Source organism: Homalodisca vitripennis, chromosome 6 (assembly GCF_021130785.1).
Source record: "Homalodisca vitripennis isolate AUS2020 chromosome 6, UT_GWSS_2.1, whole genome shotgun sequence".
In the NCBI taxonomy this organism is placed as follows: Eukaryota; Metazoa; Arthropoda; class Insecta; order Hemiptera; family Cicadellidae; genus Homalodisca; species Homalodisca vitripennis.
In genome coordinates this window covers 95,549,571-95,575,625 of record NC_060212.1, presented here as the reverse complement: position 1 = coordinate 95,575,625, position 26,055 = coordinate 95,549,571, and the positions used below count along the sequence as shown (strand labels likewise).

At 32.5% G+C, this 26,055-nt stretch overlaps 1 protein-coding gene across 1 annotated transcript in view; it reads left to right on the top strand.

Annotated features, from left to right (window-relative positions):
- LOC124364562 (lysosome-associated membrane glycoprotein 1-like) overlaps nt 1-25,727 on the top strand; it is a 31,150-nt gene extending 5,423 nt beyond the window's left edge. The window contains exons 2-5 of the mRNA XM_046820119.1: nt 11,426-11,805; nt 12,026-12,239; nt 20,948-21,145; nt 25,136-25,727. Coding sequence (XP_046676075.1) covers nt 11,426-11,805; nt 12,026-12,239; nt 20,948-21,145; nt 25,136-25,278 — 935 coding nt within the window. The 3' untranslated portion in view covers nt 25,279-25,727. The remainder of the gene's footprint in view (nt 1-11,425; nt 11,806-12,025; nt 12,240-20,947; nt 21,146-25,135) is intronic.
- Nucleotides 25,728-26,055: the final 328 nt, after the last annotated feature.

The following is a 26,055-nucleotide window of genomic DNA, read 5'->3' as shown; positions in this document are numbered from 1 at the left end:
TACCAGGATGCCATTGTTTACATTAGCAAGGAAACAAAGGTTCAAACTTGCCTAAGCTAACTACCTCATTGGCCTATCTGAGGATGAAGCATCCTACGCAATGACAAGTCTACCTGAGAGCTGACCAACTTTCTTCCTTATTCCATGTTTTCCTGAATGTTTCTTTTTTTTAAGACCAGTTGGCTCTGAGGTAGGCTCAACAGTCAAGATTATTTTGTTTGAGGTTCTCACCAATACCTGTCATATATTGTCTTAAAACTTAGAAACACTTATTTAACTGTCTAAATATCCCTTCACCATCCGTGTTATCATAAATGTATCCAAGGGAAAACTGCCTTTTACATACTTGTTGAAATAATTTGCTATTGCTCTTCTTCCTCCAGTTCTGAAAGTGGAACTCCAATCTTGTTGCTGTGTAAGTCTTTTTATATGTTTCTTAATGTTTCCTGTATGACTGCAAGTGCTTCTACTTTTTACTTTATTTACTTTAATTTTCTTCTTCTTCAATAGCCTTAATCACTAAATTAATTTTTTTTTCACTATAGTTTTAACATAGGTATTGCAATGATTTTGAGTTGTATTTATGCATCATTTTCACAATCTGTAAAGTGTTATCAGATCTCAAGACAATTTATATTTGTTTACTGTTTAATTTTGTTAGTTCAAGTTTTTATACCTTTGATAACGGCAAACACCGAAATATTAAATGAATTTTTTTAACAAAGAAGTCTACTTCATGTTTTATATATGTATAATCCTTGAAATTGCTGTCCATATTTCCATAAGCTCTTATTACATTAGACAGTTACTACATTTATGGGCTGCTAAGAATTTTTAAATGAATTAAGTCTAACAAATCTGTAAAAATGTTGAAGTTAAGTTAGTTTTTGATGCTATAAACTTATAAAACTTGGAACAACTAACTTAGATAAATATTCAAAAATTATATATTTGTTATTTTTAGTAAAATGCTTGCATGTGTTTTTTCGTTATGCCTAACAAAAAATAAATTTTTACTTTAGTAATTAATGTGATAATTTGTGCATTAATGTAATGCCTAACCTTACTCTTTAAGTCATGCATTTTGTATAAAATACAAATTGAAGTACAATGGAACAACAAGGGTCCTAGTGGAAAGGGTGAAAGATAAGTAAATAAACAAACAGTGGAAAAAACCTAATATAATCTTTTCAAAGACCATATAATTTATGTTGTGTTCTTTATCTTGTATTCAGTTTGATCAGTATTGTTATTATAACATGGAAAGAAACTATATTCTTCTTAGCAGTTGTGCAATCTTTATTGTGTAACCTAACCTTTGGCTAGAGGCCCGCTACTGAAAAGGGAGAACCCATACAAGTCTTACAGTCCGATGTTGTTGACTGACTCTTTGTTGGTTGTTTTGATGAAACAGTATTTGTGTATAGCTGTTCAGTCTTCCATTGATTATATTATGTTGATGTTTTTATCAAATTGAACTATACATACATTTGGTATACATTATACTTGTATTGCACAGCCAATGTTTCATCAGTATATCCACCAGCATTTCTATTCTAAAATGTAATTTTAAATATTGATATCAAACATTTGTTATATAATGTAATGACTCAATATTACCTTCTAAAGGAAGATAGTTATGCATCACAAAAGGCTTTGGTGTAAGACCTACTTTCCACGCAACAGTTATCACAATACAAAGTCTTATTGATATAGTCCAAGGTCTTTGCACCAATAAGTGACATTGGTGATAATTAGGCTATACTGAATAAAGTTAATTATTCTTCACAGATTACTTAGAGGAAGAATGAAGAATTTATGTCTCAAAATTAAAGCATATAACGTTGTTATCAGACAGAAATATGTCAATAGAATTGTTGTATATGTCAGTATAGCATGGACATAGCTAGATAAGAAACAAAAGAACAAACAAGGTTGTATCAACGCTCACAGCTCAAGGTTCTTCTTTTATTTGATGTCTCTTTAAAATTAAACTCTATATTGAAGCTTACTTAAATAAAATTAGGAATTTCTAAGGACATGTCCTGTCCAATAATTTTTAGCATTGTTGATTGCATTCTGTGCCTGTATATTTTTGTAGTTTTGATAATCTGAAACCCTGCTGTTATTTACATTATATATATATAATGGTTTTTATTGAATTGTGCCATCATTTTTTCCTAAATACACCCCAAAAACAACTACAACTAAGGGAATTTGTCATCCAATGTGAAACTTATTCTAACAACATTTTAAAAATGAGTTTAATTGCATATTGCTATGAGAGTTTACAACTCAACATTAGGTTAGTCAAAGTTTTACCAATATCCAATAATTGACTTCTGTGTAACAATGTTTCTAATGTATCTTCTATCGGCTATAGCACGTAAAAGGTTAAATACTACACCTCACTTGCAACAGTACTTCCTTATGATATTAAAATCTAGTAATTGGGAATTGTGTAATTTTGTAAAATTAAATTTGAGAGTTTTGTTTTAAACTGCTAGAAAGAAATTTTGAATTTGGATTATAAATCACTGGCCTGGATTGCTACAAACAATATTGCATATCTGACAAGTTCACATACCACAAGATATGATACAACAATACAATCTACTAAACCAAACTCTTATCTGATAACACTGATATACTCACAGTTTGTTTACACCCAGGGCTGTAGCAATTATGTGTAGTGGTATTATGCCATTAACCATGTTTACAATAAAAGAAATATATGCACTTTGAATTGTCATTACTAATGTAATTTTTTACAAAATGATAAATCAAACCATTGATAATTGTAATTCATCCAGTTTTATCACAATACAGCTGATACATTAACACACAGAAACCATTATAAAAAGTTCAGCTATTTTTGCTTAAACAATGCTGAATTATGAGAAGTGTAAATAGTGTTATAGGGTCATTCTCGCCCACCCCATAGGGAACATCCTGACCCTGACCCGGAAAGTCCCAATGAACACATTTTGTATGCTTTTCCAAAATTGTATGTAGAGATTTGAGTTTTACGCTAAATATAAAACACTATAACCTGTTGACATTCTATAGTCATTGTTTATACAAAGGGGCTAGCACATAGACAGAGATCTGTTTTCATTATTAACCTTGATTGCTATGTTATTTAAGAGAAAGAGGTATGTGAGCATGGATTTTGATACACTTGGTGGATCTATTGGTTTGAATTCACTTACACATGGTAAGTCACATGTATCATTAATTGGATGTATAGAGAGGCCGAGATCACAGTGTTTAGAGGGGAACTTGGATATGGCTGGCAGAGATAACTTATCTTACCATAACTTCTGGTCTTATCTCTGTTTACAGCTGCAGAACTATCACACAGATGGACTGACCAATGAAACTGCCTGTCACCCATCTGTTCTAAACAGTATGAAGCTGATTGTTAAAATATTTATATTTAAGTTGTAGGAAATTTTTCTCTTCAAGTTAAAAAAAGTAAAATTTCATGACTATTTTCTTTTAAGTCATGATTTAACTAACCCTTCAAGTGCCCATCATCAATACGCGATTCGAACTTTCACAAAACGTCATAAAATATTTTTATGATAAAAATTCATGTCTTAAATTCATTTTGCCTACACAGTTTGAAAGCCCACGAGTTTTTCTTGATGTTTAATGGTTTTTTATTTCTCATGCTCTGTACCAAACATTAGTCAGCTGTTGTTTCCAGCAAAGTGTGTTTGCATTGTTTGTTGTTGCTCAGATATTAACATGTGAATTGCATTGTTAACAGTCTATTTTGTTCTTGTTTTCGTTTTTTTCGTTTCAATTTGTTGTGTAGTTACTAATTGTCAGACGATTAAATTGTAACTAATTGTTTTTGTAACTAACTACTAATTGTTTTCATGCAACATTATTGCATGTTTATGTTCTTCATAAAAGGTAAACACCATTTTGACTTTCTTCTACATACGTAAATATTATGAATTGCTAAAAAAAACTTACAGCCATGATGTATATGTCTGTGTTCATGGCAAAATTTGCTACAAGAAGGTTATTCTAAATGTTGTATTGGAACTATATTTAGTATAATATAAAGAGTAAGAATATTGTTATATCAATGTGCTATATAACTACCGCAATTAGAAACAAATTTCAAATGCGCACTTATTCTTAAAAATATTTTTAAAAATCCTTATTAATATAGACAGTTATTAATCAACCCATTGCAGATCGTAATGTTTTGGCACGCGGGCACCAGCAGGCACGAATTAATTTATAGTCAGCGGGCGCACGAACAGCAATGGTGCGCCACATCGTATTGCTCGCTATTGTATACTAGAAAATTCAGCTGTGCAGGTATTCGTTCAGAATAGAACATGGGCCTGCTGGGGTATCCGTGATGTAGGAGCGATAACACGCGAGCAAGGTTCCGGGGTGGCAGGGATGATGTCTGAATCATAGTCTAAATAAAGCGGCTCGGGCGAAGCGATTACAACATCCGAGCCATTGTCTAGACTAAACCCGCCATGTACGTTTCTGTGTCGTTTAGTTCTGTCTCACTAACCTCAAAAGTATTATAATAACAACTGAGGCAAACACCCAATCTAAACTAAAAAATAACTTCAAAGCTACACAGTCTGAAAGCACAGTGCTATGTAAAAAAGTGGTTTACAACACTTTATATTTAAGTTTCTATTTAGATTTATTGTAAATTTTACAAAGACAGTCTGCAAAACCTCACAAAACGTGTATCCATTTTACAAAATATGATGGATGCCCAGAGAGTTAATGCTTATAAATACATTTAATCGAAATATAGCATATACCAATGAAAATACGAGATTCTGAATTTTCATTTTCATATATAAAACATAATTGTACCTTCTTTATGTGTCTTCGAATAGTAAAAGAAAAGTACAATAATTTGTAAAAGTCACGATTCGTAGCAGTTGACCAGATGCATTAACAAAATTCAGTAGCATAGAAAAATTCTATATGTGTCATTTTACGAAGAAACTTCAAAGTTGAGCCAATGAAAAGTTTCATTTGTGGAACAAATATTGGTTAATTACATGTTTTTATGTAGTAGTTATACTTGCCATGCAACAGATTTTTGAAATTATGTCTTTATGTGAGAAATTGCAAACAAACATCATGAGTCAGAAAACCCACTGATATTATTTTATTTGTACATACAATATGAAGCAGTTTGTAGAACTGTAATTTATACCAAACGAAAGCCCAAGATCTGTACTCTCTGTTGACTATCTTTGTAATAATTGTCAGTCATGATCATAACACACCTGTTTCAAAAGCAACCATTTTTTTGGTTGCTGCATTACTTACCAGACACAAGAACTCCTGAGTCATTCCGAGTTGTTCATTGTTTGGTGCGCTTGTGTAATTTGAGTGTGAAATAATATTGTTTAAAATATATTTATGTTACCCGTTAATAAAACTGTTACGACCCGGCCTTTATTCCTTGTATTTTATTTGTTTATTGATTACATTTCATTTCAGTTACAGAGAATATTTTGTATTTGCGTATTATCTTAGTTTAATCTCATAGACACAAACAGGATGACCAGTAATCTACAAATTCAAGCAGATTTTAGAATAAGTAAATCAATTATGACTATTTTCATACTTTGTGCTAAGTGTTTATAAAATCGGTACTTTATTGAGATTTTATTTTGTAAATACATTTTTCAGTTGAAATAAATATAAAAAATATATGTTTTGTTTTTGGTGTAACATTTGCTATAATGTATATATTTTGAAATTATAATATCGTTATTTTGTAAATTTATCTAATTTGTTGAATTTGCTACTTTTTCAACACTTTTTGGAGCTGAAAAGAAGATGTTCATAAGTTTATTTAAGTTATAAAAATTAAAACAATCTTATTACCTTGTTTTTCTCTTTGTTTTCTGCATAAAAATAAGTTGTTTATAAGCAATATACACAATTTAAGATTTTCTATAGATGTTCAAAATAAAAGTTATATGTTTTGAAATTTTGTAATGTTTCAATTAATATAAAGATAGTAAAACAACTAAAAAGAGCATTTAAAAAAGTTTGTATGGAAAGAAATAAATCACTAAACTTTTCTATATCTTTGATATAATTTCAACCAATGTTTTCAATTTTTTTAGGCCACGTATCTGATGTTGAAGTTTGAAAAACAAAATTTTTTTCTTGTTTAAACAGTTACTTTTAAAAAGATGTTACGTAAAAAGTGCCAGAGTTTTTTTTTTGCTGGATTCATAATCTATGGAATATTAAAAGTTCAAAAATATATTTGAACTTCGGGTTTTAGCATATTATGTGCAAACTATAAACAATTAGGAGAACATCTGCATAAAGGCAAAAATCAGCCTGCCACCTCTCTTAAACCTTCTCAGACCCATATTGTAGTTTATGATAAAAAAACATTTTCATATAGGTTTGTTACATTCAAAAATACAGAAATTTTTGTTTATTTTCAAATTATACAAATTTGAAAAAAATTGTGTATTTTTTAAAGTTTTTTTCAGTGTTTAGTTAGTATTTAACAGTACTTTATGTGACAACAATAACAACAACTAATTCAAGCAAACTTTGATAAAAAGGATGTGTATTAGAAATTAAAAGTGTTAATGTTATTAAACCGAAAAGACTAAGTCCCACTGTTTCTAATAAGAAACCGTATATTTCACAACACTTTCTTGGCTAAGAAGTACATCCAAAATAAAAACCGAAAACATCATTAAATAGTACAGCATTTCAAGTGCAAAGTAATTTTTGCTAACTCAAAATATATACATTTACTTATTATAATGAATTACTTAAAGTTGTGAATATCGTTTAAGTCTGAAAACATGTGAATCCACCATTTTCCAAGCTGTGGAACAACAATGGAGAACTAAAAAAGACCAGGTATGTGCTGGCACCTAGTGGAAACTTTGGGAACTACTACAAACTGGCCCAATTCACAATAAAGTGTCTCAGATCAAGTCAAACCAATGTTTCTAATAGGAAACAGTGGATCTGAGGAGGTTAAGATACTGTTGAACTAACTATAGCTACAATTTTAAAACTGCTAAATTAACAGGTATTAAAAGTTAAGTTTTGCTATAAGTAATTTTAAAACATGTTTTTGTCCAAACCTCTCTTCACTGGTACTTTTTACATCTATTTTTGTTGGTACTTTTAAACCATTTTTACCATCTTATCTATGAACCTTCTTACTTGTAAACTAGTGGAATGTTCTTGGTGAATCATTGTATAATGCTACATTGATATGTAGTTATTAGAACTACCACTGAAGTAAGAGTAAGTGTGTAATAAATGCATAAGTGCTGAGTTGTCTTGAGATATGATTGTGCTTATTGTGGTAAAAGAGTTCCGGGAAGGAAGTATAATACTTCCAGTCTTACAGCAATCACAATGTGTGAATGTAAAGAGGACAATTCTGGGCATGACAAGGTCATGAGCAAGCCATTTCTCTCTTTATTGCCTTACAAATATTATGTTGTTTCATGAGTGTAGGAAATTATAAACTGGAGTTAGTTTTATTATTTAAACCATTACTAATTTACTCCATATTAAATATCTGTTCAATGCTTCTCAAGCTTAGAATATATGTAATTAGGTCTGCAGTATAATAGGCGGCCACCAACACAATTGGATGATGATTATCAAATCATTAATATTCATGACCATTCAAAGGACTGAAAGCAAAATATCGGACCAAATCACGTAATAGATATTTCAAAGAACAATATGGTTTTGCTAGTTTTAAATATTAATATAATTTACAATATAATATATAATTGCAATTCAACAATAACATTTACTTACCTTATGTATTTTCAAAGATAAACGTGACTGATTGTGAAAAATGAAGATACATACGTCACTGTTCTTGCAGTTATTAGTCAATAACCAAACGCATTTAATTTTGAGTTTATTTCCAAACTCGATTTTACTTTGAAATAATTTTGAGCAATAATGTCGAACTGAATTTAGTTTTATGCTTTTAAAAACTTATCATAGTGCTATACTTTTATGTGTAGATTAAATGTATTTGTTTTGGATTACATGAACTAACTAAACTTTATTTAAACTACGTAGAGCATCATAGCACTTATGATTACATTAGCCAATCTGAATGGTATGTCTGCAGGTACTGATGCTGTGAAAAGTACATTCATTAAGAAATCATAGTTTGTTTTATTTCAACTAAAATAGTGCACGATTTTTCAATATGTTCATAATACCAAATTTAGAATGTTAAAAAAAAAAGTCTTCTTCAGATCATTTATAGATACGTCGTGTTTTTTCTTACTTTTCTGTAGCAACACTATTTGATTTCCACCTTTAATTCTAGTGTTAATATAATTGTCAAAACAAACTGGACAATTCGGATTTAAAGGAGTTAGGTCATTATCTTGTAACCATTTAAAACATTGCTCAGTGTTTATAAAAACGTTTTGAGCCAATATCTGCATGTTCATCGCCATTGTTCTCTTGTTGTAACTAGCAACAGCTGGTAATGACAGTCACTAGTATAAATAAAGAATGCTGGCAATGATCATATAAATATATAGCTCAAATTTATTCAATTTTATAATATTTTAAATCGATCATAATCATCCGATTGTGTTAGTGCCGATAACTATACTGTAGTCGTCATTGGATTAAGTTGGTGGGTGGAACTCTGTTCAGTTTAAAGTAATTTAACTTAAACAGATTTTAAAATTGTATATCTTCATGTTCACAAACAGTAGATAAAAAAACTTTCATAATTTTGCCAATAACCTGTTTGAAGTGATCAAATTAAACTAAAGTTCTATATTTTGATACCACTAGTAATGATTACACATCTTTTTAATATTATTTTTTTTTGCGATTTTTTTAGGACAAGAAACTTCAAAACTGTTTTAGTCCTAAAAGGACTTTTACGCTGCTTCCAGAGTGACAGGATATTCAGGATGGTTAAGGTTTGGGGGTAGGGGCCACCTTCTATCGGGATCCTGAGGGCATTAATCTCAGTCATGTTCCCTAGAAGAAGGGAAGCCTGCTCTGAACTAGCATCTCCAGCCAAAGCGTCAAGGGGTGGCACGCCCTTATGTCTATGCTAACAAGAACCTTTGATTTTAGGGGACTCCACAAACTACAACAGTCATCTTCCGCACTAGACTAAACTTATCTTAACTACTTTTGCACCCCAGAATCCGCTCCTGGATATCCATAAAGTTTCCCAGATTTAAGTGACACATCAGTTTTTGCTGAGCCCAGTGTGGGTTCAACTGAAAAAGGTATAAACCAGACAGAAGTGAACCCTTATGGGGTATTTCGATTTATTTGTGTAGTCACCTGACAATAAAATCTTTGATTTCAAAAGGCCTCGCAAAAAATTATATAGGACAAATTTGTAATCATTACATTGAAATCTCTCCAATTGCTCCAAAAATCTTCATTAAAATGCTCTAGTTAAAATAAAAGAAGCAAACCAAGCAGTGTGGTGGGGCGAGTTATTTATATAAACCATGAATAACCAGTTAATATGCAGCATGAGAATGACAATTTAATATCTTTGGGCAACAATTCAGCTGTCTGCTTGTAAGTAAGCTACAGTGCCATCTTTCATAGACTTATGGGTTCAAATCCTGACAAGTCACAACAGTTAATGTTAAATTAACCCATTCAGTGCTAGACATTTATTTGGAATGTTAGTCAATAATGACAAAGATATTTTTGCAGGTGTTATCCAAAAGTGCTGTGCTATTTTTAGTAATTTGCATATGGTTATTATAAAATGTCATAACTTTGATATTTATTGGCGAATTTTTATAATTTTCATTTTGTTTTGTACAAAAATGTGCATATTAACACTGAATATACTCAGAAACCTCTTATACCACCAGAAACACAAAGGATATTAACAATAAAATCTCAAAATTGTTCTTTTTTAATTTGTAGGTTTGACACTTAAATAATTAGCAAAATGATTCTCACACTCAATGTCAATCACACTAAAAGAACTTTATGTTAAACATATCCAACAATTTTGATAAAATTATCACCCAAAATAAAAATACTATAGCATTTTTTAATGTCACTCACTATTTTATGAGGAACTAAAATGCAAGTCTTGATTAGCAAATGTCCGTCTCCTTTCCTTATTTTACTACTTTCTTATGAGTAATAGCCATAATAATAATTATATAACACCCATAGGATAGAACAACAATGAATAGGCCTAACATGATTTTGGTTATTTACAAATATTTACATTAAAAAAGAAATTTCATTTACAAAGTTGTCATTTAAATACTCTTCCTCCACTATTCCTTTATGAATATTTTCATTCAGTGGGGACCTTGAAACATTCATAATACTTCACTACACACCTAAATTACACACACACTATTTGGCCATATTACAGTATAATTATAAAGAAACGTAAACATAACCACAACATTCTAACACCAAAACATTAGACTGACAACAATGAAAACAAAGCATCTCGTCTACGACATCATTGACAACGGGCCAACTTGATCTTAAACTTTCTTCATTGTTAGTTTGATCGTGTTTCTGCATCATATAACATGTTACAACAGAATGTACGTTTATATATATTAATATTATATTATTTTTTAATTTTTCTTAAAAACATCAGATAAACTGGACGTTGGCAATTTTTCGGTTACCCGGACGTATGCACTGAAAAGGTTTTTTTTTTCCCTTGGGGCGGCCTACTGCCATGCATGCACTTAAGCCTCAAGGGCCTTTTGCGCACCCCGGAAACACCATGAGGCCTACCAGTCTACAACTTCAGCAGTTCAACAAACCGCCGAAAACAACCTATCAAGTCCTCCTGGGAAAACTCACCACCCCTGTTCAAGCTACCAAAGATGGCATACCGCTCTCTTGCTATTACATTTCAATATAAAAAAAATCCCAATTAACCGAAGGACCTACGTAGGGTGTCGTAGGACTAGACCTAAACCTTTGTTTGTTGACACTTTTACTAAACTTAAAGTTTATGTAATAAGGATGATTTGACTTTGACTTTGAATATAGTTGGAAAGCCGAGAGTTTTTTTAGTACAGGTGATGTGAAATAAGGTGCCAAACTTTTAGAAATAGTTAAACATGTTTATTATAGCCCAGACATGTATTTGTATTTGTCATAGTGGTATAGAAATAATTATATCATTAGTATATTATTCTAGTGTAGATTAATATTTAGACATGGTTTTACCGTTAAAAATGAGAGTTTTTGCGGTCATTAATATTAAGGATGAAATACTTGGAGGGTTCCCTAGAGGTATTAAGTGCTTGTAAAAAGTAGTTAGGAAAATTATTATATTGGTATGAATAGGAATGGTTTAATTAAGTAACTGTTAATATATTATGCCAATGTCTACAATTATTTTATTTTTTTACAGAAAAACCATCAGTTGATGCTACTGGCCTAAACGGACTGCCTGATGAACCGGACAAGAACGTCACTACTAAATCGCCAACTACTACAACTGTTGCACCATCTTCCAGCACTACTACACCTGCCCCATCACCCACCACCACTACTACACCTGCCCCATCACCCACCACTACTACTACACCTGCCCCATCACCCACCACTACTACACCTGCTACCACCACCTCCACCACTACTCAACCATCTACTACCACCCCTCCAACTACGACTTCAGCACCTACTCCACCTACCCAGGACTGGATCGTCCGCGATATCAATGACACAGTTTGCATTATGGCAAACATGAAGGTCAAAGTGACAGTACCGTACAACGCCACCGGTGGTAAGGTGTGTAGTCAATTATTCAGCAAAATAAGTGTGCAATCGCTGTCACTACATATCAATGTAGTGTACAAATCATTGTTTTGTGTTCTCTGCTTTAAAAATTTTATTGGGAACCAAACACTTAGGAAAAATCTTTGTTGACAGGACTATCAATAAAAATTGTATTGGTTATTTATAAATTACAAAAACAAGAATGATATGTTGACCAATGTCGTATTTTCAGATGGTGAATGCTGAAATGCTAGTAAATAGTGTAAGTGAGGCTGCTGCTGCTACTGGAGGGTGTTTACCAGGAGATGTTCAAGTACTCACACTTATGCAAAAAAATGTCAACTATACATTCACTTTCGTCCGAAATTCAACTGCCAAGACCTACGCACTGGGCAATGTGACCATAACTGTTCTTGTCAACAACGCCACGTTTCCTAATAGCACTAGTGAGTACACTTCTTACACTATTCACTCTTCTTTACTTAGTACATTTTTTCTTCTGGTTAATTTATCTTTTTATATACTACATCTTTATAAACGTCCTTTTTACAGTTTATTCTATGTATTCATGTAAAAATGAATCAAGGTTACAACTAGTTACATAAAATACCCAAAAGTATTCTAGGACTTTTAATTGTGAAAAAAAATCAAAAGAAACATTGGGTTAAACTTTTACAACTTGTATGCCATGTCAGTGACAGTATCCAACATTTTAATGACATCAGCTTTGCGTAATTACAGCCCATACTAATACAATAATTGCTCAGGAGCTAATACGCTGTAATATATATTTTTAATTTCCCACATAACAATGAGTAAGGAAAATGAGGAAAACAAGGTCCTTAATAAATAAACCAATTGTTATCCAATCCACCATCACTATTTCCTGTTGAACCTAAAGTCTAGGCTATCATCACTTTCCCTGCGTGTTACGTTTTCCACATTGTGGTTCCGGAATTTCCACATGTGTTGGAAGCACACCATCATCATTGTTTTGTTGTTATTTTTTTTTTTTTTCGTCAGTAGTAAAATCATCGTCATTCTCTAACTCAGCAATAATTTGAAATCAGAAATCAGTACTTGCTAACGAAATATGAAATGAAATGAAAAATGTCTTTATTAGAGGCGAAGTTAGGACTATAAAGTCCTCTGTACCACTTAACCTCGTAAAAAATTAAACTAACATGCATATACATGTATAACTAAAAATAAATCTATTTATTCACCTTATACGTTAAAAGAATCTTAGCTTTAAAATAATTAAAACAACATCTATAATTAATGTAACTTTATAAATATTTACAAAAATATAATAAGACATACACACATTCATTCAACTTGCATTCAATTGCCCTAAGTAACACATTCCAAAGCCGCCAACCGCTATACACCCTGAGCCCCCAGCATCAAGGCCCTGACCTCCGCCCCAAAGCGAGCGCGCTTATCAATGGCTCTGATGTTTATAGGTAAGGCATTCCACAATCGGCAGGCAGAAACTGTAAACGACTTACTAAAGGTAGTTGTTCGATGAATTGGTATAGATAATAAGGATGTACCCCTCCTTGTACTTCGTTCACTTATTTCAGACATAAATTGAAAGTTGTTTGAAAGATAACTGGGACAATTTGTATTTAAAAGAGCGTGCAACAGAATGAGTGAGTGATAGTCTCGAAGATCTTGTAATTTTGATATAGATAATTGTTTGAAGAAGGGCATTACGTGATCATTATGTCTGAGATTGAAAATGAACCTAATATGAGTGACTGACGTGAACGCTCAAAATTAAGGCTGGGAACTTACTAAAACAATAAAACCGATTACACTCAAGTTCCAGCTGTCATGTATTAGTTCCTGAGAAAGCCCTGATATCATAACACCAATCAGAAAAATCGCAGACTGGCAGAAAATGGAGTAAAATTGATGTCTTTACAAAGTCTGGAACTTAAGTAGAAGAGCAAAATGGCAATGTCTAACATGCGAGTTGTACAGGGGTCAGTGTACTGCTGCAAAACTTGCTGCAAAGTCCTGTTCTCATTCTAAAGAATGATTTAAAAGATATCATACCCTGTTGAATAAAAAAACTTATTAGTGTAAGTATAATTTGTTTATAGCTTGTTGTAAATTAAAAACAATGTATTATTAACCCTTTGAGTGCCACGCGTATTTTCCGAAGGCATAATGTATAAAGTGCCACGCTGTTTTTCGCATATTTGTAAGCTTAAGGGAAAAAAGCTGCATTATTAAATGCAGAATATGATACATATAGTTACAAATAAAATTTGATTTATAAAAATTTCATTATTTATAAAAAAAGATTTTTACTTTTGTATAAAAAGTTAAGTTTCAACCTAATTTGAGTGTATACGGTATTTTTTTAGATTTTTTTTCTTTATACCTTGATAAAGGCCATATAATTCTAAATACCCACGTGTAATATCTTATTCTAGAATTTTAAAAACATGGCATTATATGTATTAACAAAATGCTGCCCGGTACCGACATTTTATAAACTTTACTTCATTTGTCAGAGTTTTGAAATTACTACAATGATGTAGTTTTCCCAATAAATCTAATAAAACATCAATATAAAACAAATAAATATGATTAGTAAATGTAGAAACAAATACTTGTTTTACATAAACGTTTACATTTACTACATAATAACCCTAATAATATTTACACTGAAAATTCACGGTTTTTGTTTGAACACAACTCAAATCACTACATTACTTATGTAAAGAAATACAGTAAAATACTGTATAAGTTATTATTTTACCCAGCAGGGATCACTTCTGGCTGGTTTATACCTACCAGTTGAACCCACCACTGGGCACAGCAAAAACCGATGTGCCACTTCAATCTGGGCAACCTTATGGATGTCCAGTAGCGGCACATCACTAACCGCAAATGTTGAGATTCTGGGATTCATGGGCAATTCGATAGGTCTAGCCTACTGTGGAGGATGGCTGTTGGAGTTGGTGGGGTTTGTTCCCTTACCTCAGAGGCTCTTGTTAACCTCAACAAGGGTGTGCCACCCCCTGCCTACTTTGACTGGAGAGGCTGGTTCACAACTGGCCTCCCTTCTTCCGGGATGACTTTGAGATGTAGTGCCCTAATTCTTCCTCATGGATCTCGATAGGAGGCGGCCCCTACTCCCTAACCTTACCCATCCTGAATATCCTATCACTCCGGAAGCAGCGCAAAGGTCCTTACAGGACTAAGTGCAATTTATAACCTTCTTGTCCTAAGAGAACAAAAAAAAAAAAAAAAAAAAAAAAAGTTATTATTTTATTTTGTATTTACTCAAATGCTTGGTTATCGGCACATAAACAACAAGAAAGGCCGTTACGCAACACGACGAGTTTTCCTTATCAGAGATCAAAATAAACTTCATTATATTTTCCTTCTTCCATAATGAATCGAAAAATACTCGATAAGTCATACTTCCTATCTCCAATTAGACACACGAATGACCTGACATTTTCGAATAATGAAACATTGTTCTTATAGGTTATGATGTCATTACTTATAGGTTATTGCAATAACTTGTAAATTCCAAAATAGGTTAAATAAAGTCAGTTGTTTTTAATACTGTAATTTGTTTTGTCCCCGATAAGGAAAACTCGTCCAAAAAAAAAGAAGAAAAAAAAAGAAAGAAAGAAAGAAACACTTCTTTATTGAGGCGAAATTAGGACCACATGGTCCTTTCTTACATTTAACCTCTTGAAAAATTAATCTTAATAATGCAAATTAAGGCTAATTAACTATAACTTACGGTATTCCATTCACTCTTCCATTCACACAGTCACGATTCAAAGAGTAGCCCCGCCGCCCGCCACGATCATCCAGTCCAGGTATTTTCGTCTCAGCTCCGCCACAAACCGTTTTCGGCTGTCAATTTGTTTGACAGGATCTGGTAAGGAGTTCCATAATCTACAGGCGGTAACGGTGAAGGATCGGTTATAGGTTTTGGTTCTGTGTATTGGAATTCTGAGACTTAGTGCACCAGACCGAGTTTCTCTTGCGCCACTCCCCGCCAAAAACTGAAAGTTTTCAGATAAATATTTTGGTGAATCCGTATTAATAATAGAGTGCAACAATGACAAAATTCGAATCGATCTTGAATCAGCTAATTTTAGAATTGATGATTGAATAAAAAATAGTGGCTTCTTGATAAGTACCCAAACAACATAAGTTTCACAGATAAAATAGTAGATAAACAACATAAAACTCGTATTTATTGATAGTTTGGAACCTATTGAATACAGCTGTCTGGTTATTTGGCCAAAATAATCTTGTACTATATAAAATATTATCAAAATACGAAATGTCAAAATTGGCGACGGTGGCACTTTTCGTACCGTCAAAATTAGCGACACTGTGGCACTCAAAGGGTTAATACAAGAGCTGAGGAGAGCAAGTGACTTCAGAACTTATCTAGAAAATTGATTTAACAACTTATTTAAACAGGTTAAAAATCCTATTAGAAAGGGTTAAAATATTTTTACAAAATTTAATTATAAACAACATAATATAGGCAAGATTGCAACTTACCGGAAAAAGGATAAAACTCCCAAGATTCACTTTTATTGTCCAAGCTTGTAACTAAAAATTTACGTCAATTCACTCTCTGGCACACACATAAAATATTCTTCAGTTAATTGCAATTATTTCAATTTTATTACATGTCATCCGGGTCATTTGGATAAACACAAAAACTGTCAACATATTGTGTGATGCAACCCACTAAAACTTATTATTGTAAACCATGTCCTATATATTTGAGATATCTAAATGACAATTTACACAAATAAATGTATATAAAATGCTCTGATTGGTAATTGGAATAACAAAAGTGAGTGAACTGACTGACTAATCACAGTTGGTGCAGTACGAGGATGCAATACACCTAAACGCAGTGATTACGAAAGGTGGAGAGTCACAGTTGGTGCAGTACAAGGATGCAATACACCTAAACGCAGTGATTACGAAAGGTGGAGAGTCACAGTTGGTGCAGTACGAGGATGCAATACACCTAAACGCAGTGATTATGAAAGGTGGAGAGTCACAGTTGGTGCAGTACGAGGATGCAATACACCTAAACGCAGTGATTACGAAAGGTGGAGAGTCACAGTGGGTGCAGTACGAGGATGCAATACACCTAAACGCAGTGATTATGAAAGGTGGAGAGTCACAGTTGGTGCAGTACAAGGATGCAATACACCTAAACGCAGTGATTACGAAAGGTGGAGAGTCACAGTTGGTGCAGTACGAGGATGCAATACACCTAAATGCAGTGATTACGAAAGGTGGAGAGTCACAGTGGGTGTAGTAGATGGATGCAATACACCTAAATGCAGTGATTACGAAAGGTGGAGAGTCACAGTTGGTGCAGTACGAGGATTCAATACACCTAAACGCAGTGATTACGAAAGGTGGAGAGTCACAGTTGGTGTAGTACATGGATGCAACACACCTAAACGCAGTGATTATGAAAGGTGGAGAGTCACAGTGGGTGTAGTACATGGATGCGATACTTCTAAACACGGTGATTATGAAACCTGGAGACGTGATGGAACATCAACTCAGAGTTTATTACAAACCAAAATTGCCTTTTTTTTCTAAAATGATTATAAACCGTAGGACATGCCAAAAAGGTCAATATTAGGCCAAAAAGCTCAATATTGGATACTGCCATGAGGTGAATCAGAATATTTAAATTTAAGGTAAAGAAACAAACAAGTTTTAAAAAAATTCTTAGCTACATATTGTATATTGGAGGTGCTGATTTCTGGATTTAAAGTATTGCATTCCGTAATAGATTTTTAATTTTATTCTAACTTGAAGTAGTTAATTTATTTGATATCTTTACATTTGTTCTTTAATAATAAGTACTGTTGTGTGTTTTTTTTTTCAGAACCAACTTGTCACACTTTTAACCCTTTCCACTCGGATTTTTTTCACTAGTCTGCCCCCTCAGCTCGTATTTATTTTAGCATATTTTCAGTAAAAACCCATTTTTAGCAAACTGGAAGTCAATAAAGTATATACATTATTATATTGTATAATAATTTTATTTTATTTCTAATTTATATTTTAGAGATATAAAATTTGATACTTACACTAATAAGTTTTATATTTTAGCATGGTATGGTATCGTTCAAAACACTCTACAGGATGAAGACCAGGATTTTTTGAACAGGTTTTACAATAGTAAAGTGTTTCCTTTCTTCCTCCTGGCACCTTTCTATTGCTACAAACAGCACAGTCTTTAGTTTTTTTTTTGTTGGATGAGCTGCAAGAAAGTGAGGTTGTTTGTTTAGCCTTTCTTCTTTTCTACTGATGAAGGACGACCCCGCTTCAAACTCATAGGGTTACGGACATGGCCTACAAGTTCAGTGATAAGGATTTCTCTGAAATTCCTGTGTTGAATTGTTTTTTCTCCATGGTTTTGTTTATTCGTGTTGAACAAGAGAAAGCTATTTACTATTGCCACTTCCAACATCCAGAAAAATAGCTTTTTCCACTACTTCAGAGATTTACAGGGAAATTTGTAGGAAGCAATATAGTGGTCTGCCTGGTCCAAGCCACCCATATATTTGTTATACTGACAGATAACTGTTGGTTTTTGTATGTTTATTTGATTATCCTTGCCTTAATTAAGTAATTCAGCAATAACTTCTGAATCAGAAAGAAAAGAGGTACTTGGTAACGACATATTGAGTCGCTAATGCGAACGCGTCTGAAAATTGGTTAGGAAACGTGACTACAATGACAAAGCAAAATAAATCAGCAGCCGACCAATCGTAGTTCAGCTGTAATTTATTAGTTCCTGAGAATGCCGTGCGATCGCAGCACCAATCGGAAACATCGTAGGCCGGCTAAAAATAAAGTAAAGCTGACGTCACTGCAATGTCGGATGGCGTCCGACATACGAGCGGAACGGCAAAATAGCAATGTCGGACGACGTCCGACATACGAGCGGAAAGGGTTAATATTTTAAAATTAAAAATGTTGGATTTTTTGGAAAAGTTCTTGGATGGTACTTTACTGTACAACTCAAGCTCCTGTCCATCCATTAAAATTTAAAAAATGTCATGTGGTTTTTAAAAATTTACCTCTAAATTCAATAAGTATGTTGATAATGTTTGAACTATGTATTCCATCTACTTGTAACCATTTAAATAGGTCATAGTAAAACATGTTGTTTCTGCTTTGAGAATTAGACTAATAGCTCAATTCTTCAGAAAACCTATAAAGATACTATATAAAAAGGAATCACTAAATGTGTTGCTAAGTGCTAATCTCAGGAAATGCTGGACAAATTCTCCTTAATCTTTTTTTATGTTCGTTGAAGTCCGAGGATGGTTTATAAGGAGATAAAAGTTTCACAAAATATTTAAGAAATCCAGAAAATAATTAAAATATTTACGACATGTAATCCAAATTAAACTGACATTTAACAGCTGTTGACATTTTCCACTAACGTTCACCAAAGAGACAGAAACATTTGTTTACATTAATATTTTTTTTAATATTATAAATACAGTGTTTAATCATCTCCGTCTAGTGTCAAACACGTTGCAAAGACAAAGCTACTGTCTAATCTTTATTCTAAATTTCATCAGTGATAAATGAACCAGCTAATGCATTCGAAATACTATTTAAACACTGTTATAAAACCCACCGTAATGATTAAAGCTGTGAATGTTTGCACATAAGGTACTCGGAACTGTTTGGTTTCCTTGACGTTGTGTATGGAATTTGTACTATAGCTTAAGGAGTATCAAAGAGATAGTACACTCTTCCTCTTACACTGGAAATAGAACTCAAGGAATGGGGTGATGTTTTTATCAATGTGGTCTTTTTATTCTAAGTTGGATCCGAAATGTGTATTTATTTTCTTGGTCAGTGTAGCAACATAAACTCCAATTATGGATCCGTAAATAAATTAGATGGGAGTGAATTTAAACGGCTGGAACTTACACATGTGGCCACAGTAACTATTTAGTCGTACAATATGTTTTCTTCATCAGGACAAAGGGGCAAACTATAATTATGGCACTTGAAATATCTTAGACAGAAAATGAACTTAATTAGACAGAAGTTGACACTTTTGGGTATAAGTATTTATTTACATGTTACAAAACGCAAAATAGAACTAGTCAAAATTTATTGAACTTTTGATTTTCTTAGCTTTGGATACCGAAATAACACGTACCTGATTGTCTACTCATGTTTGAAAAATATACAGATCCATTATACTACATCATAAAATGCTTTCACTAAGAATACACCTTATTCTTATTAAATTGTAGTACATTATTTTGTAACAACATTTAATATTACGTGATGTTTTGCTTCAAACCCTACTTCATAACAAGAAGGGATGGTCTTCATGATTAATGTAATATCCATTTAGAATCGAGACAATTTGTTCAATTTATTTTCTATAATATCTGTGCTGATATGTGCCTTGGCGTAAAATGCACTGCATTACCCGCCAAAAAATTAGCTTTTATATATATTACCCATAAATCCATACATCCTCCGATTGAATCGAAGTGTTTTGACTGTTACTATCAGTTAAGATAATATGGATCACATAGCTACAGGAGATAAGACACGCAACAATATTCTGATGTGTATTGTGTTACCAAGCAAAAACTCCAGCATACCATATAAAACAAGCATCATGATCTACGTCTTCCAATTTTATGTTAATCCACCCATGATTCGATGCTGATGATAATAAATGAAAACATCAGTTAGGTTTCTTCACACATGGCTGACTTCTTTTTCTTCTTTTTTTAATTAAGGTTAAGTGTAAGAAAGGACTAATATTACTTTTTAGGGAGGAAATCAGACCTATTAGATAAACTTTAATGTTGAATTCAGTAAACTTTTTTTTCTTTGAGTTGAATTTATAATCTTTATTATTAAATCGCCATCAACAAAACATCACTTTTTGGTCTGTATTACGAATATTCCTTTTTAATTTAATGTCCGTTCAGTTCAAATTCTAAGTTATTTGTCATTTTTTATACTGGAACAAGTGTAAACAATATATGAACCTACTAACAGATAATCGTGTGGCATGAATAAAAGATAACCATTCTAGATTTACAAAACCTTATTTTTTCACATATTTCAGTGACTGTGCCATCGATCTCGCTGTTCCATGCCAGTCCAGTGTTCAGTCTACCCCTGAACAACTCGTACACCTGTTATGAAGTCGATGCCTTACCTTTCAATGGCACTGCTGGCAACACCACGGTCAAAGCTACTGTCGAGCTTAAACAAATTCAAGTCGAAGCGTTTGGAACTGGGAAGAAACCAAATTACTATGCTCGTAAGTATTTTTGTGTTAGTTTAAGGTCTGTAATATCTATCCTCTATTTGAAACTTAGTGAACTGCCAAGAAACATGACAACTGATCTCTTGAGAATTAAAAGGGTGATATTCTGGCACTGATTTAGAGTGGAAGGAACCCTTCTTATGCCACAGCGCCGTTAAGCATTTTATGATTTAGTCTCAAAGAGTTTGAACTGCTGAAGATAAATTTAAACATTTCCTAATTATGCTCTAATTGTATAGTAGTACTGGCTACTGAAAGCGTCAATGTGTTGAATTTCACATTTTATGTACGTCTCGAGTAAGGAGTGTAATTCATTCAGTTTACCTGGTTTGTTTTTATTCTGCAGGTAGTATGATTTCTCGTAATTATGTACCATTTTCTTACTTAGCTTAGTCAATTTTTATGTTGTTCATTATGATTTATTTAAAAAATCTTTTTAAATCATGTTTAGAATCTTTTTTATTAATAATTGTTAAGATTACAAATTGTGTTAAGGTATAATTTTTATGGGCGACTCTTGAAAGTTTTTTGGAGAGTTAAAGAGCTTTCATTGCTGCTTTTAGTGAGTACCATCTCTTGTGTTGGAGTTCTTGTGATGGTGTGTTGTAAATGTTATGTAGTATGATTTAGATTTATACAGCTTCAGATGGTGTGCTGGAACATTGTATAATTCATCATTTCTAGTATTGTGATGGTGAATATTCTTGTTTCTTAGCATATCTACTCCATCCGCATATATTACAACTTGTAGGATGTATAGAGCAACTAGTTTCTGTAATTTTCAAGGATTTGAAAACATCTTTGCAACTTGCCATGTAATTTAGACCTGCTAGGACTCTTGATGGATATTTTCTGGATCATCAGAATCCTTTTTAGATTGGTTGCTATTTTACCAATCCGTATAGCAGGGTCATATGTTAGCTAGATTTTAAAAAAAGGAGAGAAATAGGCTGATATAGCTGCACCAGTGTTGCTGGATGATTTGATTTGTTAGCGTTCATAGATTAGCATTCGGGTTTTTTGTTAAGAGTATCAATGTGTGGTGTCCCAGTCATATTATCTATAGTCAGGCCTAGAAACTTAACATGTGGCTCCATTTATACATTAGGAATGATTCTAACTATAGCAAATTCAAAACAGCAGAGTTTTGCTGTTCCACCAGCTAAAGTTAATATGATGGAAATCTAGAAACTGTTGACTTTTTAGCAGCTAATGAAACAAACTAGAATAAAATCTCATTTTTGAGAAAAAAATGAAACTCATTAGAAGGCTCTGCCATGTTCACAAAATTCAAACTTGCACCACTGTATTAATAACAAAACAAACATATATAAATATATTGTTGTATTTGGTCAGTCATTTATTTGTATTAGCTTTTTTCATAAAATACTGGAAATCAACAACAGTAATTCCTTATTTCCTCTACCATTAGTATGAAAAAGCACTACTAAATATTTTTTTAATAATTGAATCGTTCAATTATTTTACAAATGTTAGGTAATTCGAAGAATTTACAACAGTCAACTTCCTTTTTGTTTTGTTGTTAATACAGTGTGGTGTAAGTTTGAATTTTGTGAGCATGGCAGAGCCTTCTAATGAGTTTCATTGTTTTTTTCTCAAATATGAGATTTTATTCTAGTTTGTTTCACTAGCTGCTTAAAAAACAATAGCTCAGGCAACCAAATCACAATAAAATTAAATCTTTGGTGATTTTTACCAAATCCTTGTGCGTTTTGCATGTTTACTTCGATTTGTGTAAGAACACAAATGTCGTGTTTAACAAAATGTACACAAGATTGAAAAAAAATTAAGAAAAATTACTGAAATAAAATTGTCCACATAACGAATTAAATTTACTATAAACTTAACAAATATCATGAATTATGTTTTGTACTACAACAAAATTCTTGCTTTCAAATTGTGTATAATTAAAAATTATCAAATTATTCTGGAAATAAAATCAAAATTACTCCATATGCTTATATATTACATTATATAATGTAGCCTGTTTCATTAGCTAAAACATTAGCTCAGTCAACCAAATAGCAATAAAATTGATTTTTTTTCTGTGAGAGTTTTACTAAACCCTTGCATTTTTTGCATCTTTCCATATACTTTGTACAAGGAATTTAGGTGCAGGAATATTGAATGACTAATTGGTTCCTTCGTGTTTCCACTAGATATCATTGGGACGTCCCTGTCTAAGTTTATAAGTCTAACAACCAACCAATTTATCATTTATCAGTGTGTTTCATTTATCAGCTCAGCTGTACATTGTGTTATCCACGTTTCTTGTGTAATGATGGACCATGAGAAATTGTGTAATTCTGAAGTTGATCAGAAAGCTTTGTAAACAAAGCCAAGTGCTGCACCGTGAAAATTGTTTCAAGGCTTTCCATGTTTTAGTAAATTACAAAAGTAAGAACAGTGAAATATGAAATTTATTGTTCCATTTTAGAGGTTATAAATATATAGTTCATTATGTTTCTCTGTATAAGACATTGTTTTTTTTTTAAATTTAATCTTTTACTTAGCCCTGGAGCTGGCAGCTAAAAATCCTGTAGTGTCAGGCTATTTATACTCCATTTACAAGCATTTATTCTAAATTATCTCTACACTTCAAATGCTGTGTTTTTATAATGATGTTATATGTTGTTTTAGTCAGTAATATTTGTAGAATAATATAATAAAACTCATTAATATACATATTTTTACATTAGGTGAATTTTGAAATAAAAAAATAAATTTACGTTATTTTGGGGTATCCATGGATAGCAAATAGTATAAAGTTGGAAATTGATAATTCCAAAATAGCCAAGAGATAGTAAAAAATGTCTAGTTTCAGAAAATATATAGTTGTATGGGGTTTTTACAAGACTAAACTGTTTGGTAAGCTATTTCACCAACCTAGGCCATTTTCAAATTTAAGTCATTGAGACACTCACTGGCAAAATACTTCTGTCTCAAACATTTTCAACATGCAGTAAATAATTAGTAGAAAAAAGTGATAAGATAGACTTAGAAGACAAAACTAATTACATCAAGATATTTGAAAACAAGGGTTAGTTGATATACCTTGATACGCTTACCGGTAAAACTTTCAGAAAATTGAACCATTACATAATTATAACCTATTTTGTTACTCACACAATCAAACTGAACCGTATTTATAGTTCTTCAGGTAATAAATATATCAAATTCTTTTACAGAACGACAACAATAACGCAGTAATCGTAGACTCAGGAGATGAGGATGGCAACTCTTGAGGAACAATGACAAACTATCATAAATCAGCAGTTTAGAAGGAAGAATAAGAATAAAAAACATTTTGTGTTGATAAAAAAACTCTTCGTAATTTCAATGGTTCCTAAATATCATCGCTAAACTTGATTTAAAATTAACCATTTGACGATGTCATGACGTTCAATTTGGAACTACTGTCTTTGTCATTAAAAAATGAACTACTGCAAACTCCAGGGTTAAAAAAAAGAGTGATTTTTACATCTCCACTACAAAATTAATCATGTACCAACTTTATGACATCAAGTGTGCAGCCACCATAGTCGATGTGTCAATAAAATTTTGTCTTAATTTAAATTTTAGAAGAAATATTTTTTATTTAAAATTATTAAAGCACACTTATTTAAAAACAATGTTACAAAAATGCATTATTCTATCAGAAACCAATACGTGTTATTACATTATAAATAATTAATTGCTGCAACGAGGCCTGCAGAGGTTTAGTAACCACAATCTTATTGAACATAAGTAATGTGATGGATGAGCACATAAAAGGTGCTGAAGAGTGATGGTCTTGTAGTGACAACTTGGTCCATTTTTACTGCAACCACTGATTTCATTGAGGACTGCTTTTTTAGTATTGTAAAATCTAAATATATATTCTTGCACTTAGAAACTGTTACTAGTATGTCTCTAGTTAGTTTCATTTCTCTGATTATGATTTTGTTTACCGACTGTTCACAGCTCTTGATTGCACCAGCGGCGACACTCCTGACATTGTTCCGATCGCTGTCGGATTGATCCTGGCCGGACTGGTGGTTGTCGTGCTGATAGCCTACCTGGTGGGACGCAGGAGGGCACAGGCTCGGGGCTACCTCAGCATGTAGACTGTGCGACTGCACCGGGAGCCGTACCCACTGTCCCATAACTCGTTTCTCTCTTAGTGTTTACCAAGATATTAATTTTCTTAAAGACATAAACATTACTCTATTCTCGTTGTGGACAGTGGGCGAACTGAAAGAGAGCCTTATTACGGATAGCTGAGAAACTTTTTGGGGTGACTGTTCATTTACAGCCAATACATTAGGTGTTATTTTCGTATCTATCTTCAATATGTTAAGTATTAAGTTGAGTTTTTAGTAAGAGAAAAGAGCATTGTTTGATTTTTAATCTTGTAAGTAGATTTTTGTTGGAAGCGATATTTTATTATTCTAGTTAGTACATCTCAATAGGACTAACAATGTAAGTGTTAATGTATCCTTACACTTTTAATATAAGTCAACATTGTGATCTATTATTAAATAATTTACTAATAAAGAGTATCTTATAAAAGGAAGATGTGGTCATCGATTTCACAAACATATCCAAAGGAATTAACTGCAATATTTGTAACTTTGTATTACTACTTTATTTTTTTTATAACAAGAGGTATGTCTGTAAGTTTTGAATCAGTAATGGTGTTGTGCCAATAGGCAGATAGGACAGACTATTGGTGCTTCTAATTTGCTCTCATTCTCAGTTTTGCACAGTTTTTGTAACTAACTGTACACAGGCCAACAAGAGAATGTCCCTGGCCTAGTGGTAGGGTTTTAACCCTTGCTCTCTAATTAATTTCAGCAGAACTGGTAGCCTTATCAATTTATCATATGTGGGCAGAGTGATAT